This window comes from Megascapheus bottae, chromosome 10 (assembly GCF_031878675.1).
Source record: "Megascapheus bottae isolate mThoBot1 chromosome 10, mThoBot2.hap1, whole genome shotgun sequence".
Lineage (NCBI taxonomy): Eukaryota > Metazoa > Chordata > Mammalia > Rodentia > Geomyidae > Megascapheus > Megascapheus bottae.
In genome coordinates, this window is record NC_143518.1 from 42417175 (window position 1) to 42433498 (window position 16324).

The 16324-nt window shown below is 39.9% G+C and overlaps 1 protein-coding gene across 4 annotated transcripts in view; it reads left to right on the forward strand.

Annotated features, from left to right (window-relative positions):
* The window catches only part of Otud7b (OTU deubiquitinase 7B), a 60583-nt gene that overhangs the window by 22223 nt on the left and 22036 nt on the right, over positions 1–16324 (forward strand). For all 4 annotated transcript variants that reach the window (XM_090341113.1, XM_090341112.1, XM_090341111.1 and 1 more), the window contains 2 exons: positions 11040–11190; positions 16119–16307. In XM_090341113.1, coding sequence (XP_090197239.1) covers positions 11106–11190; positions 16119–16307 — 274 coding nt within the window. In that variant the 5' untranslated portion in view covers positions 11040–11105. The remainder of the gene's footprint in view (positions 1–11039; positions 11191–16118; positions 16308–16324) is intronic.

The window sequence follows — 16324 nt, forward strand, 5'->3', positions numbered from 1 at the left end:
TGTGTGTTTTGCTATTAGTGTAGCCTCTGTTGATTTTTTTTTTTTTTAAATTGGTCATGGGACTTGAACTCTGGGCCTGGGCGCTGTCCCTGAGTTCTTCAACTCAAGGTTACCACCCTATCCCAGGGCCCGGGCGTTGTCCCTGAGCTTTTCAGCTCAAGGCTACTGCCCTATACCTTGAACCACAGCACCACTTCCTGTTTTCTAGTGGTTAATTGTAGATAAGAGTCTCTTGGACTTTAGTGCCCAGGCTGGCTTTGAACCACCACTCTCAGATCTCAGCTTCCTGAGTAGCTAGGATTACAAGCTGAGAGCCACCTCTCTGCCTCTATGCCTCTTGATTTCTCTTTTGTGTCAGATTCAGCATATTAAAGGCTCAAGTAGAACTTTTGTTTACAGACTGACTATTCTTTTAAGTTACTTTTGAGGGCTAGGAATGTGGCTTAGTGGTAGAGTGCTTGCCTAACTTGCTTGAAGCCCTGGGTTCCATTCTTCATACACAGAAAACACTGGAAGTGGTGTTGTGGCTCAAATGGTAGAGTGTTAGCCTTGAGAAAGCTCAGGGACAGTGCTCAGGTCCTGAATTCAAGCCTCAGGACTGTACCCTCCTCCCACCCCCCACAGTACCACTTCCGGCTTTATGTATATGCTATCAAGGAATAGAACTCTGGTCTTTGTGCATGCTAGGCAAGCACTCTACCACTAGGCCAAACTCCCAGCCCCCAGAGTTGAGTTTATTGAGAACTCTAACTGGAAAAAAAAAAAAATTAATGTGTGTGGAAAATAGACATTCTAGTCTGGATCATAAAAAAACAAGCATAAACAGGATTTCTGTTTCTATTCAGGCTAATATAATAAATTATAATAACAGACTTTCCTGTACCCAATTTTTCCAAAGTTCACTGTCATTATATTGGCTCTCCGATTTATTAAATTTCCTAAATAAATGCAATGCCAACAGCAAGAGACAAATTCCGATTTACAAGTTCTGTGAACCCCTCCCTAATCCTTAAATGTTAGTAGTTTGGTATTAACGGGATATATTTTGTTTAGATTTATGAGTTATTTTACTGGTCATTTTTATGATACTAAATGCTAGAAAATATTGAAAAAATAGTTAAGACTTATTCTGAGGTACATACACACACACACACACACACACACACACACACACACACACACAGCTCCTGGGTCATACTGATAAAACCATGGGATCTGTTCTTAAGAACTGATATGTAAAGCTGTGTGCCAGTGGCTCACGCCTGTAATCCTAGCTACTCAGGAGGCTGAGATCTGAGGATTACTGTTCAAAGCCAGCATGGGCACTAAAGTCCATAAGACTCTTATCTCCAATTAACCACCAGAAAACTGGAAGTGGTGCTGTGGTTCAAGGGGTAGGGCAGTAGTCTTGAGCTAAAACGCTCAGGAACAATGCCCAGGCCAAGTTCAAATTCCACAATTGACCAAAAAAGAAAAGAAAAGAAAAGAAAAGAACCAATATGTATCCACTATCAAATATGATAAATTGTTTCCGGAGTAGTTAATTCTGTGAGTGGGTTGAGTTTTTGTTTTTTCTTTTATGTTTGATTTGGAAGGAAAAGTAGGCATTTCCTGAGTATGTGCTATACCAGAGGTAGAACCAAATCCAGGAGCATAATATACAGGATGGGCAGAAGGAGATAACTACATTTTAAAAAGCTGTATAACATATATGAGATTAGAAGAATATTATAAAATACTCATCCAGGCACTTACAGCTCACAACTATAATCCTAGCTACTTAGAAAGCTGAGAGATAGGATCAAGATTCAAAACCAGCCTCAACAGTAAAATCTATAGGATTCATTTCCAATTAACTACTAGAAAACAGGAAGTGGAGCTGTGGTTCAAAGTGGTAGAGCACTAACTTTTAGCAAAAGTACTCATAGACAGTGCCTTGACCCTAAATCCAAGACTCATCACACACACACACACACACACACACACACACACACACACACACACACTCACAAATTGAACCTGGAAGTGAATAGAGTTATGGGTAAAGGTAGGAAGGTAAGACTGGTAAATTCGCACATTAGAACTGAGTAAATGTGTGGAACTATTGTTGCTAGGGATTTGGGAATGAAGTGTTTTGTTGTATGTATATGTTAAGAAAAGGACCAGACATCTTTACTTCACTGTTTTTTGTTTTGTTTTGTTTTGTTTTTTGAGGGAAGATAAAACAAAAGGTGGTCTTTTGAGATGCATTCTTCAAGGCCTAGATTGAAGACACTGGGATGGGAATAAGATTGGATATTGTGTATAGGTGTTAAGACTGTGCTTTGAAAATGGATTGTAGAGTGAGTTGCACACCTGTGAGAATGTCGCAATAATTCCTCCCCCGTCTACAAATCATGAATTCTAATAATAAAAAAAAAAGATAAAATGCTAAAGGAAAACAAAATGGGTGCAGGACTGGAGAGTTTGGAGAAATTGGAGTTGAGAAAACTTATGAGGACGACCAGGAGTTTAGCCTAGTGGTAGAGTGTTTGCCTAGCATGTACAAAGACCCAGGTTTGATACCTCAGTACCACATATAAAGAAAAAAGCTGGAAGTGGTACTATTGCTTAAGGACAGTCAGTGCTCAGACTCTGAGTTCAAACCCCAGAACTGACCCCCCCCCCAAAAAAAAAGAAAAAAAAAGAGAAAGAAAGAAAGAAAAAGAAAACTTATGAGGAAAAATGTAAGGGGTTCTTTTTGGTACTGTGAGAGTTAACAAGAGGATATGGGAGGAAATTAGACAAAAAAGAAGGCAACTGGAATATTTTAAGGACAGATTGTATATCAGGCACTAAAGCCTAAAGGTCTTAAGTATCTTATGTCATTTAACCCTAACAAAGTCTGAAATGCACATATTTCTTGTTTAGAAACTGAAACATGAAATAGTTACATTGCCCATGGTTATCTAGCCCCTAAGTAGTAGATCAGGGATTTGAACCAAGGTCTCTCTGAATCTAGGATGTCTTCTTTCTTTTGGATGGAATTGAGAGTAGATTTCTCCCTTGACCAGGTATGGTATAGTATAAGTGTATGATCTCTAGAATCAGGCATGCTGGCCCATAAAAGTACTAGTTCTATTACTTTTTTATCTGTGTAACCTTGAATATATTACCTTCCACCTGTGAGCTTTGTCATCTTATTAATGATACACGGTTAGAGACACAAACCTTGTATAGTTGCTTAAAGTTTCAATGTCTAGGGGCTGGGAGCTTGGCCTAGTGATAGAGTGCTTGCCTAGCATGCACGAAGACCTGGGTTCGATTCCTCGGTACCACATACGTAGCAAAAAGCCAGAAGTGGTGCTGTGGCTCAAATGGTAGAGCCCTAACCTTGAGAAAATCCAAGGACAGTGCTTAGGCCCTGAGCCTAAGCCCAGGACTGGCAAAAAAAAAAGTTTCAATGTCTAAAAATGTCTAAAGCTTTAACACATAGTATTTTCTTTTACTTTTTTCCTTTTTAAGTTGTAACGGTGTTACCCGAGTCCTTTTAGTATGGAATTTGGTTATATCCTCTTTTCATTTTAAGGTTATATTTTCTTATGTTGGAAGGTCCTGTATTATCAAAGCAATCTGCCAACACAATCATTCATCTCTCCCTCCCACCTAATCAACAATAGAGTGAAATATCTAAGTGCTTCTGTCCCTCCTTTCTCTCCTATCTGGATTCCTAGGAACTGACATCATAGACATGGAAGAGTCCCTGACCTTTGACAATTCTTGACAGGCTTAAATGTTGTGATTTTCTAGTGAATTTTAGAGGAGCTGGGGAGGACTTGGGCAACTCTAATATACTAGTAGAGCCAGGAGAGTGAGTCCAAAGTGAGTATGGAAGCTTTGAGGAATGTTGTACATGAGGGAATGTGAGGGAAGTAGTTTCTCAGGCATTTTTAGCAGAGATCTATTACCTGCCATCAATAATTTTGATTCATTTTCTCTGTTACCAAATAGTTGAATTGAACACTTGTTACATGCAGACTGATTTTTTTTTAGTTGAGTGTTAGTCTAAGAGAAACAATGTCCAAAGGGAAAGTTGTAGATAAAATCATATAAGAATCTTTGAGATGAGCCACTCTTTTAGATTTGCCTGTGTATAATTGGGTATTATACAAATACAGTTAATGTGTGTGTGAGGTTTGTTGGTCTTGGGACTTGAACTCTGAACCTGGGTGCTGTCCCTGAGCTCTTCAGCTCAAGACTGAGCCACAGTGCCACTTCCAGTTTTCTGATGGTTAATTGGAGATAAGAGTCTCACAGACTTTAGTGCTCAAGTTGGCTTTGAACTGCAATCCTCTGATCTCAGCCTCCTGAGTAGCTAGGATTACAGGGATGAGCCACACTCTCCTTGAGCTTTCTCAAGGCTAGCGTTCTACTACTTGAGCCAAAGCACCACTCCTGCCTTTTTCTGTGTATGTGGTGCTGAGGAATCAAACCCAATGCTTTGTGCATGGGAGACAAGCACCCTACCATGAGGCCATGATCCTGGCCCATGCTTAATGCTTATGTGAATACAAATTTGAATGCCTCCTAGGTGCTTGAATGGGAGGGATGCAGGATGAACAAGACAAGATTTTTGCTCTAAAATTGCTCCTGGTTTAGTAGTAGCAAATAAGTACACATTTTCTAAGTGTCAGGTCCTAGCTACTTAGGAGGTGAGATCTGGAGAACCACAGCTCTAGGCAGCTGTGGTGTATTGGTGTGGGGTGGGGGAGTTCATGAGAGTCCATCTAAACCAACAGCTGAATGTATCGCTCAGTGCCAGCTACTTGAAAAGGTTGTGGTTCCAGTACAAACACTGATAAGACCTCATCTCAATAGAAAAACCTTGTAAAGTTAGAGTGTACCTGTCATTCCAGGTGCATGGAAACATAGAGAATTGTTGTCCAGATCTGGCAAGTCAAAATATGAGACCCTATCTTAAAAGTAACCAGAGCAGGGCCAGGAGTGTAGCTTAGTGGTGGGGTGCTCTCCTAGCATGTACGAAGCCCTGGGTCCAATTCCTCAGCACCACAAACATAGGAAAAGTCAGAAGTGGCACTGTGACTCAAGTGGTGGAGTTCTAGCCTTGAGCAAAAAGTGTCCAAGAACAGTGCCCAGGCCCTGAGTTCAAGCCCAAGTACTGGCAAAATAAATAAATAATTAAAAAAGAAAGAAAGAAAGAACCAGAGCAGAAAGGACTGAAAGTATGGTAGAGCACCTGCCTAGTCAAGTACAAGGCTCTGAGCTCAAACCCCAGTACTGCCAAGACAAATAGAAAACCCCAAAACAATACCCCTCCATAAATTCCATGTACTATGATAAAATTATGATAGAGGTGGAGTGCAAAGTACAGTGGACACCCCAAGGAGGAAGTAGACAGTTTAATGTAGGAAGCCAGAGAACCTTTTTCAAATGAGGCAGCACTTAAGTTAATCTTAAAGAAGCAATAACAGTGCCAAAAGTTTTGTGTAGTGGTAGAGTGCTTGTCTAGCATGCACAAAGACCGGGTGTGATTCCTTGGTACCACATGCTAGAAAAAGGCCAGAAGTGGTGCTGTGGCTCAAGTGGTAGAGTTCTAGCCTTGAGAAAGTCCAAGGACAGTGTTTAAGCCCTGAGCTCAAGCCCAGGACTGGCCAAAACAAAAACAAAAACAGAAGCAATAAAAACTTTTACTTAGACCAGAAGTCATTTCAGGACCAATATGTGCAAAGAGACTGAAATTTGAAGCATCTGGTATACTCAGGAAATAATGGGAGTACAGCCAGGCCACTAAAAGGGCTTATTCCAATATTAAGCTTTCATCACTGAAGAATCGAAAGCATTGTAATATGGTGCTATCATGTATCTTGTGGGGCTTGAACTCAGGGCCTAAACACTGTCCCTGAGCCTCTTTCTGCTCAGGGTTAGTACTCTGCCACTTGAGCCACAGCACTACTTCCAGATTTTGAATGGTTATGGTAGATAAGAGTCTCATGGAAACTTTTCTACTGGGGCTGGCTTTGAACCGTGATTCAAAGATTCAGCCTCCTGAGTAACTAGCACCTGGCTACTTATTTATGTATTTATTTAGTTAGTTTTACTAGACCTGGGTCTTGAATTTAGGGCCTAGGCACTGTCCCTGAGCTTCTTTTGCTCAAGGTAACACTATCACTTGAGCCACAGTACCATTTTGGCCTATTTATGTGGCACTAAGGAATTGAACCCAGTGCTTCATGCATGCTAAGTCACAAAATCCTCCTCAGTGGAAGATGCTTCACATTAGGGCCTGATCTATAATTGAGGAGAGAAGTTTGGAAGCTACTTTTTTGAGTCTAGATAGTGGGCTCATTTTTATAAAATGAAGAAGGTATGGCCTGTGGAGGATGTTAAGATAGATTTGAGAGACCTCTATTACCCAACAATAAACTATAATTTTTAAAAAGTAAAATTAGCAAAATTTTATATTTATGAACTTAAAGCAAGAGAGGAAAGTCCCGTGAGTATAGGACTGATGTGGTACTATTGGCTGCAACAGATCATACTGGAAGGGTAGAAGACAAAGATGAAAGAATGAACATGTAGTTTGTTTTTGCCAATCCTGGAGGTGGAACTCAGGGCCTGGGCACTGTCCTTGGACGCTTTTTGCTCAAGGCTAGCTAGCACTCTGCCACTTGAGCCATAGCACCACTTCCAGCCTTTTCTGTGTATGTGGTACCATGGAATTGAACCCAGGGCTTTGTGTGTGCTAGATAAGCACTGTACCACTAGGCCAAACTCCTGGCCCTGAACTTGTAATTCAGGCTTGCCCAGTGAGAGATGGAGAATTTAAAACCGTGGATACCTTTTTTTTAAAAAACAAAACAAAACAAAACAACAACAACAAAAAACAGTCCTGGGCTTGATCTCAGAGTGTAAGCACTGTCTTTGGACTTTCTCAAGGCTAGAGCTTTATGACTTGAGCCACAGCACCACTTCTGGCTTTTCTCTATGTATGTGGTACTGGGAAATTGAACCTGGGTCTTTGTGCATGCTAGGCAAGCACTTTTACCACGATACCAAACTCCTGGCCCCTAAAGCCATGGATACCTTGATGCCATAGGCATGTGGGTGCTCTAGTGCACAAATGAACTTTCTTATGGAGATTATATACATGAAGAATAAAAGGCCTAAGGATAGAACTGTATGCTAACCTTTAGTGTAGACACAGAAGGTTGAGATGGTCTTCTCTGTAAATCAGTGCCATTTGTTCTGTAGATGTCCATTATAGTAGGTTCAGGACATAACAGAGGTTGAAAAAGTACCATCAAAGTACCAACAGTTTATTAGACTTATTTTTGTGTGAGGGGGTAGGGGTGGGGGGAGGGTCATGGGGCTTGAACTCTGGGCCTGGGTGCCGTGCCTGAGCTATCCCTGAGCCACAGCTCCACTTCCCCTTTTCTAGTGATTAATTGGCGATAAGTGCCGGGCTGGCTTTGAACCGAGATCCTCAGATCTCAGCCTCCTGAGTAGATAGGATTACAGGCATGAGATACCATGCCCGTCTTGCATTAGACTATTTTAAGAAGTTTTCCTGGAAGAGGGGAATAGTAACAAGCCAGTAGAGCAAGGGAGGACACTTAACTTGCTTTGTTTTTGAAGTTTTTCTGATGAAATAGGCAAGATCACGTGCCAGGAGTAAGTGGGATAGTATGAATTGGCTAGGAGGCTCCAGGAAAATATTGAAGGCATAGGGTAGTAGCTGAGATTAGTTGGGTAACAAAGTCTAGCAAAACAGCACTATTGCGATGATATTTGTAGTTGTGTTGCTATGCAAGACTGTCATCTTGTTTTGCTTTCATAAAGTAGTAGACAAGTTGAGTGGAGGATCCATCCAATTTGGGTAGATAGAAGGGTAAGAAAATTCCCTAACATTGGGCTGGGAATGTGACTTAGTGCTTGCCTACCATGTATAAAGCCCTGGATTTGATTCCTCATTACCACATAAACAGAAAAAGTGGGAAGTGGCTTTGTGGCTCAAGTGGTAGAGCTCTAGCCTTGAGCAAAAAAGCTCAGAAACAGTGCTCAGGACTGGCCAAAAAAAAAAAAAAAAAGAGTACTTATTTTGAGTAAATAGTTGTATAAAGGGTTTTCAATTTCAGGACTCAAATTAGGAATATACTGCTTCTTTTTTTTTTAATATACTGCTTGTTGATCAGTGTCACTTCTTTTATCATTCTCTCCTATCCATCCTTATCCTAAAGTTAGAGTTCAGTTTTCACTTGATGTATATTGAATGTGGTAACTGCATTTGCTCACCCTTCCTCCATTTATATGCTCCCCTTTTCTCCCCACCTCAACATGTTCCAGCCTTTTGGTATTCATTTTGTTCAACAGTTCATTAGTTGTTCCAATGAGTTATACTTTCAAACCATTTTTGTTTTGTTTTAAGACACAGGTCAGCCCAACATGATGACCTGGGACATGCTATATAGTCTAGACTGGCTTCAGAATGGCAGTACAGGGTTACTGACCTGAGCCATTGCACATAGCCCTATTTGTTTCTCTATTTGTAGGTTGGAATTAATGAGGCCAGCTTCAGGAGGTTCGTTGTTGAATACAATAGTGTTTCTGAGAGCATTTAATATTAACTTGTCAATTTTCATTTGTGGTTGCTGTCATATGGAAGTGTTGGCAAGAAGCAAAGATAGCAAAAGTAAATTTTGAACTTAAATTTTGAACAAGGTTCTTCAACAGGTTGAGTTTATACTATGAATAATTACAGGTATGATCAAGTACTGATGTTAGAAAGTGTTTTGTAAAATAAAATTCGCTGGCTAGCTCTTGATAACATGCCAACATTGATCTACAAAAAAAAGTTTCTGTTAAGCTGGGCATAGTGGCTCACACTTGTAATCCTAGCTATTCAGGAGGCTGAGATATGAGGATCAAGGTTCAGAGCCAGCAGGCACAATAGGACCTGAGACTCTTATCTCCAATTAACCTCTAGAAAATGGGAAGTGGGGCTTGGCTCAAGGGTAGGCTGAAGAGCTCCAAGACAATGTCCAGGCTAAGTTCAAGCCCCATGACTCCCCCCTCAAAAAAAAAAAAATGACTTATGGGCCTGAGAGTTTGGCCTAGTGGTAGATTGCTCACCTAGCATGCATGAAGACCTGAGTTTGATTCCTCAGTACCACATACATAGAAAAAGCCAGAAGTGCTATTGTGACTCAAGTGGTAGAGCTCTGTAGCCTTGAGAAAGCCCAAGGACAGTGCTTAGGCCCTAAATTCAAGCTCCAGAACTGGCAAAAAAGAAAATGACAAATGCAATAATTTCCTGTAAGAAGTTATGCACAGGATTCATTTTATTGAACTGGAGAACAGAATGAGGACTATGATTGGAAAGTACAGGAGACAGAACTCTATTGGTAGCTTTGGCTTTTGTTTTGAAAAGCAATTTTAACAGTTGTGGCTATCCAATAATAAAATGCCAAGTAATGAGTTCACTGTCAGATCTTGTATTAAAATGGAAACTGGATGATTTATTTATTAGGGAATTCTTGCGTGGAGGTAAGCATTGGGTTAAAGAGTTTTGAGATTTGCGTATGGACATCACTCACTCAACAAGTATTTGCATGCTACTTCTGTTTTATTTGAAAGGTTGAAAGCCAGTGTTTTGTTGTATTCTTTGAGGTTTTTTCCTTACTGTGTACTGAAACAAAGCCATAGACTATGAGTCTTAGTCATTGGTTTCTGTGTCCCCATTTGAGACACAGAGAATTTGAGAAGCTAAAGCCAGGTGTTGGTGTTGATGTAACAAAAGGTGCTGTCTTTACCTATTGGGTAGGGATGGGGTGGAGTCCATGGCATGCACCGGAGACATCAAATATAAATATGGTTTAGTGCTTTAAATTTTTGTTGATGAACAGGTTTTTCTAGATCCCAAGTTATTTATTTTTATTTTTTTAAAAAAAGGATGACCTGCCTACTGTGTTAATACATGGGATCTTAGGATGCCACTGTGCTGTCATTTAAATTTACTCATCCTCAGGGGCCTGGGTCTGACCGGGAAATGGTTTGTAATGCCTTGGCTTACTCAAGCCTTTTCCTTTATACCACACACTTTTTGCTATTCATATATCTTTCCCATATTCTTTTTCAAAGTTATGAAGGAGGCTCCTTAGATTCATGAGGTTAGCAGACAAAGATTGATTTTTTTGTTATGAACATTGCTATTCACCACTCTGCCATTAGTTCACTTCTTCTATTTCCTTTGCTAGCATCAGAATATTAGCCAACCCTACAGTTACCCAGTGGATAGTGTTTATTCATTCAGTCAACATTTACTGAAGGCATTTATGCCAATCATTGTTTCAAGTGGGAAAGATTCACATTGAGGATGTATTAGTAAACAAAACACCTAAAGTTCCCTACTGCATGTATTAAGAGAGATAGCTAGACAGAAAGTGATTAAAATAATTTCAGAGTATGTCAGATTCCAAGAAGGAAATGAGCCAGATGCCATGTTAGAGAACATTGCAGGTAAGGTGTTTTTAGGAAGAAAATCTGTTCCTTTCTTTAGTTGGGTAAGCAACATCATGAGAGAAATGTAATACTCAAAAAAATTGCCAGGAAAGCATTTTTCAGAGTGGCTTGTGGTTACACAGGAATTAACACATTAATACTAAAGATTCGGAAATTAAATTTATTCTTCAAAATGAATTTTAAACTTAAAAAAATTCAACTGGGAGGCTGGGAGTTTGGCCTAGTGGTAGAGTGCCTGCCTAGCATGCACGAAGACCCGGGTTTGATTCCTTTGTACCACATACATAGAAAAAAAGCCGGAAGTGGTGCTGAGGCTCAAGTGGTAGAGCTCCAGCCTTGAGAAAGTCCAAGGACAGTGCTCAGGCCCTGACCTCAAGCCCAGGACTGGCAAAAAAAAAAAAATTCAACTGGGGCAAATGAGCTAGAAAAGTTATTTTCCCGATGTGGTTAAGAATCTGAAATTGTACTGTGACTGCCCTGTTCCAGTTAATTTGAGCCTTCTGTGTTTATTTCTTTATCAGGTAGGGGCCTGAATTTTGATCTATGTCCTGCCCATATCTGGCTGCCTGAAAGTACTTGATGATCACATGACCTTGGATATGGATGCTGTTCTATCGGATTTTGTCCGTTCTACAGGAGCAGAGCCAGGACTTGCCAGAGATCTTCTGGAAGGTGAGGAGTCATGAGAGAGAATGAGAAGAGAGAGCAAAATATTGTTAGGGTGATTTAGAATATTTAAGGTGACTTAGGAAGATAGATGCTTGATAAATGGTAAATCCTCAAAGTTACTTTTGATCTACATTGTGTATAACCCACCACAATTGAAAATTCTCTTTCACCTTATTCTTATTGTGGCCACCTTTTCTACTGTTAAATGACATTTAGGTAATGCAAGGGAAAAATTAGTCCACGAAAAAATGATTCTACTTCTGCAAGATTCTTTATATGATTCTTTTTTAGATTTTGGAATCATGCATGATTTTGTTCCTTTAACACACATAGTCCTAAGTTAAATGAATTAATGTTTTTGCTTTGCTGTATAGGTTTATTTGTATCTGCATATACATATAGGTTTGAATATTCTAAATTTTAAGGTCCTGAGGGATTGGAATTATGTCCACAGGAGTATTTATTTAGTGTTATAATTAATAGATTTGTTTTGGATGGTTCCTGGGGTTCGAGTTTGGGGCTTTACCCTTACTAGTCAGGTACTCCACTATTTAAGCCATGCCTTCAATCAACAGATGCTATTTTATAAATCATGTAAATAAAGACGCAGAAAAGCAAGCCTATAGGGAAGAGGCAGCTTCTTAGCATATATAGGTAATTTGTTGGCCTTTAGTTAAGGTGATAGTCTGACATTTGAAGCTGGTTTTGTAGGCAGAAAACAAAATGTGGCAAACTGTGAGGAGGTGGGCAGGAGAGATGTTTGTGTTTTTCATGGCCATGATAAGAAGTTTAAAATATATACTAAGTTCATTTGTTTAATTACCTGCAAAAAAGAACATGAGTTTGGAAACAGAAGACTGAAGTTTTTTTTTTTTTTTTTTTTTTTGGCAGTCCTGGGCTTAAGCTCAGGGCCTGAGCACTGTCCTTGGACTTTCTCAAGGCTAGAGCTCTACCACTTGAGCCACAGCACCACTTCTGGCTTTTTTCTATGTATGTGGGACCAAGGAATCGAACCCGGGTCTTCGTGCCTGCTAGGCAAGCACTCTACCACTAGACCAAACTCCCAGCCAGAAGACTGAAGTTTAAATATTTATTTAGTCATGGGGCCTGGGCACTGTCTCTGAGCTCTTTTGCTCAAGGCTAATGCTCTACTACTCTGAGCCACAGCCCCATATCTGGTTTTGGAGTGGTTAAGAGAGTTTCATGAGAACTTTTGTGCATGGGCTGGCTTCAAAATTGTGATCCTCAGATCTCGGCCTTCTGAATAGCTAGGATTACAGGTATGAGCTACTGGTGCCCAGCTCAAAGTTTAAATGTTAATTTTACTAATTTAGTATAGCTTTGTTTTTAGCTGACAGTTTCAATTCCTGTTTTTCCCTACATTCCCGATGCTCGAGCCAGGCTTTACTTGTCATTTTTTCCTGAGTGTGTTAGGTTGTTTCCAGAGTATGCATTCATTATTCTCTTTATCATTCAAGTATGGTAATGGTACACAATTTCTTTGTGATAGTTCCATACATTCATATGATATACTTTTATCAAACACACCCTTTTATTGCTCCATCTTGTCTCCCTCATCTAACTTAAAAAAATTGAAGTTATAGGGGCCGGGAGTTTGGCCTAATGGTAGAGTGCTTGCCTAGCATGCACAAAGACCCAGGTTCAATTCCTTGGTACCACATACATAGAAAAAAAAGCCAGAAGTCATGCTGAGGCTCAAGTGTTAGAGCTCTAGCCTTGAGAAAGTCCAAGTGCTCAGACTCTGAGGTCAAGCCCAGGACTGGCAAAAAAAAAAAAAAAAAAGAAGTTATAGTGTAGACTAGGATTTAAACCTAGGAAAAAGTTGGTTTCAGAGGATGGCTCCTAACCATTACAAACCAAATTACTGTCTGTGTGTACATAGAGGCACAAGTATTCGTGTTATGAAAAAAAGTTGAGAGTGCTCTGATAGTGAAGAAACTTAATTTTATGTAGATCTACAGTGTAGGAAAGTGTTTAAGGAAGTGTCATTTACACCGATTCTCAAAGGATAAACAGGAGTAGTCAGATGAATGATGTCGAAAAGGATGATCACATGGGAGAAATAGCTTACACAAGGGCCTTGAGCTGAGAGAGTTTGACTTCTTGGAGGAGTTGTTAGTCAGGAAAGTGGTGTAAGAATGATGAGACGACATGTGAAAGGGTATCAGTGTATGTGAATTAATGCACCTTCTATCTGGCAAATATCATGTAACCCTTTTATTAATTACAATAAAAAATATTAAAAAAAAGTGATGAGACGCTGGTTAAACAGGCAGGAAACAGACTCGGCACAGTCACCAGGAATCAGTGGCTCATGTCTGTAATCCTAGATATTCCAGAGACTGAGATTTGAAGATCACAATTTGAAGCCAGCCTGGGTAGAAAAGTCTGAGAAACCCACATTTCCAATTAAAGTTAACTAGTTGAGTGAATTAGAGAGAGAAGAGATTAGCAGCAGAGAGACTGGTAAGAAAGTTTCCCTCTCAAAAAAACAATGACTAGGTGAAGATTATGGAGACTTGAATTGAGGCAGTGGCAATAAGCATGAACAAAAAAAGGAATAGGCTTGAGATAGATATTGAGGGCTGTAAACAATCCTGATGACTAACCAGATCATGAGAGAAGAGAAAGTAGAATTGAGGAATAACGAGGAGCTGAAAATGAAGTTTGAGGCCTAGAGTAATTATGATGTCATTTCTGACTTAGGAATGCAGAAAAAAAGACTGAAAGCAAGCTTTGAAAGGGAAGGAGAGGGACATTCAATTTTGGATAAGAAGGTACTGGTTTTAAGAAATTCTACAGTTATAAATAAATGCTCATGCACTGACTCAGGAAAAATGTCTTCCATTCAACAAATATCTGTCATATGCTAGATACTGTTTAGATTGTTGAACAAAACAAAACTCCTTATGCTTGTGTTGCCATAGGAGAGGTAATCAATAGGTAGTAAACATGGTGACTTTGTAAATTACATAAAGTATTTTATAAGGTCTTGAGGGCTATGAAAAATAGTAAGAGGAATGGTGAAGTGCATGGTAAATTTTTAGTTAAGCAGCCAATGTAGGCTGACGTTTGAGCAAATAGGATTTGTCTGTAAGTATACTGGAAAAAGAGCGTTCTAAGCAATGGGAACCATCCGTGGAGAGACCCTAAGATGGCCCCAGCCCTAGCAATATTTAAGGGAAGACAGGGGGATAACAGTGACTAGAGTAGAGTGAGTGAGCAAAGGGAGTTGAATAATTGGTTTAATGTAATGATTCAGAAGTAAAATCATCAAGCATGAATGATTAATATGGCTTAACTGAATTATTATAACCAGAACAGCAGCAGCATAGTGCATATAGAATGCTTTCTGCAAACCAAGCACTTTCTACATGCTTCCAACTCATTTAATCTTGATGACAACTCTATGAGGTAGATCTATCAGTATCATTTGCATTTTCACAAATAACAAAAGTAAAACACAGAGAAAAGGCTAGAAAATTAGGACAGGTCATAGAAAGCCTCCAGTCTGATCATGAACCAAAATACTGAGCATTGTGATTTAGAAACATGAATTTCATCTAGGCACTGATGGTTCATACCTGTAATCCCAACTACTCAGGAGGCTGAGATCTGAGGATCAAGCTTGGAAAACAAGCCAGGAAAACATTTATGAGACTTATCTCCATTTAACTAGCAGAAAGCTGTAAGTGAAAGTATGGCATAAGTGATAGAGTGCTGGCCTTGAGCAAAAAGAAACAAGCAAGAGTGGAAGGCCCTCAGTAGTGGCACTGAAAGAAAGAAGTAAAGATGGAAGGAGGAAAGGAAGAACGAAAAAAGCAGGCAAGAGAGAGAAAGAAGAAAGAAAATGATGAATTGCCTGGAATTTATTCTTTTTTTTTTCCTTTTTGGAGGGAGAGAGGAAGGGCAATGCTGGGGAGCAAATCCAGGGCCTTGTTCATGCTAGGCAAGCTCTTACCTCTGAAAAACATCCCTAGCCCTATTCAGGCCTAGTGGTCTAGTGCTTGCCTACATGCACGAAGACCCAGGTTCAATTCCTTGGTACCACATACATAGAAAAAAGCTGGAAGTGGTGCTGTGGCTCAAGTGGTAGAGTTTTAGCCTTGAGAAAAAAGTTCAAGAACAGTGTTCAGGCTCTGAGTTCAAGTCCCATGACTGGCAAAAAAAAAAAAAAAAGATTTTTTACAATAAATTGGAGATAGGAAAATAGGAAATAGGTGTTAGAAACAATTTAACAGGGGCCAAGAGTGCCAGCCTAGTGATAGAGTGCTCATCTCGCATGTCTAAAGCCCTGGGTGTGATTCCTCAGTACCACGTACATAAGAAAAGGCTTGAAGTCTTGCTGTGGCTCAAGTGGTAAAGCACTGTCCCTGGGCAAAAAGTGTGCAAGAACAGTGCCCAGGCCATGCAAGCCCCAGGACTGGCAAAAAAAAAAAAAGTAACAGAAGTATAAACAATTAAGCAATATACAATTATTAAGTAGTTTAACTGAAGTAAACAGCATAAATACCCATTTGAAAAAATACATCATTTGGAGTCGCTGCTTTATTAGAAAAATGATTCTTAAATGTGGAGCTATATAGTTCCCTTTGATAAGCTGATATCTGTGAAATCTTTCATCTAGCCATGGCTTTGTATATAATTTTAGGTGGCTTAGGACATTCTAGAATACATCTAGACTGAGAATCTCTGAATCTCTGAATTAGGAGACCTGAGCTTGAGTCCTGCTGGTTCCTGATACAAGTTATTTGTCAGAGTTTTGTTTGCTTTATCTTTAGAAGGTAGTTTTAGTTTAGGTAACTTCTTCCTTGTGGTTTTGATGGTTTAGTCAGTGATCTTTCTAAGTATTTTCCCAATTTCTTTATGCTCTGAGTACACAGTTTACATTTCTCTTTGTCTCCTGATAGGGAAGAATTGGGATGTGAGTGCTGCCCTCAGTGATTTTGAGCAGCTGCGGCAAGTCCACGCTGAGAACCTGTCCCCACCCTTTAACAGAGGGAGTAGTGGCTCCAAGTCTCCTGAAAAAGGATGTTCTGATAGAGAGTCCACCCGCCCTCCCCGGCCCATCCTTCAGCGGCAGGATGACATCATTCAAGGTACTGAACTAACTGAA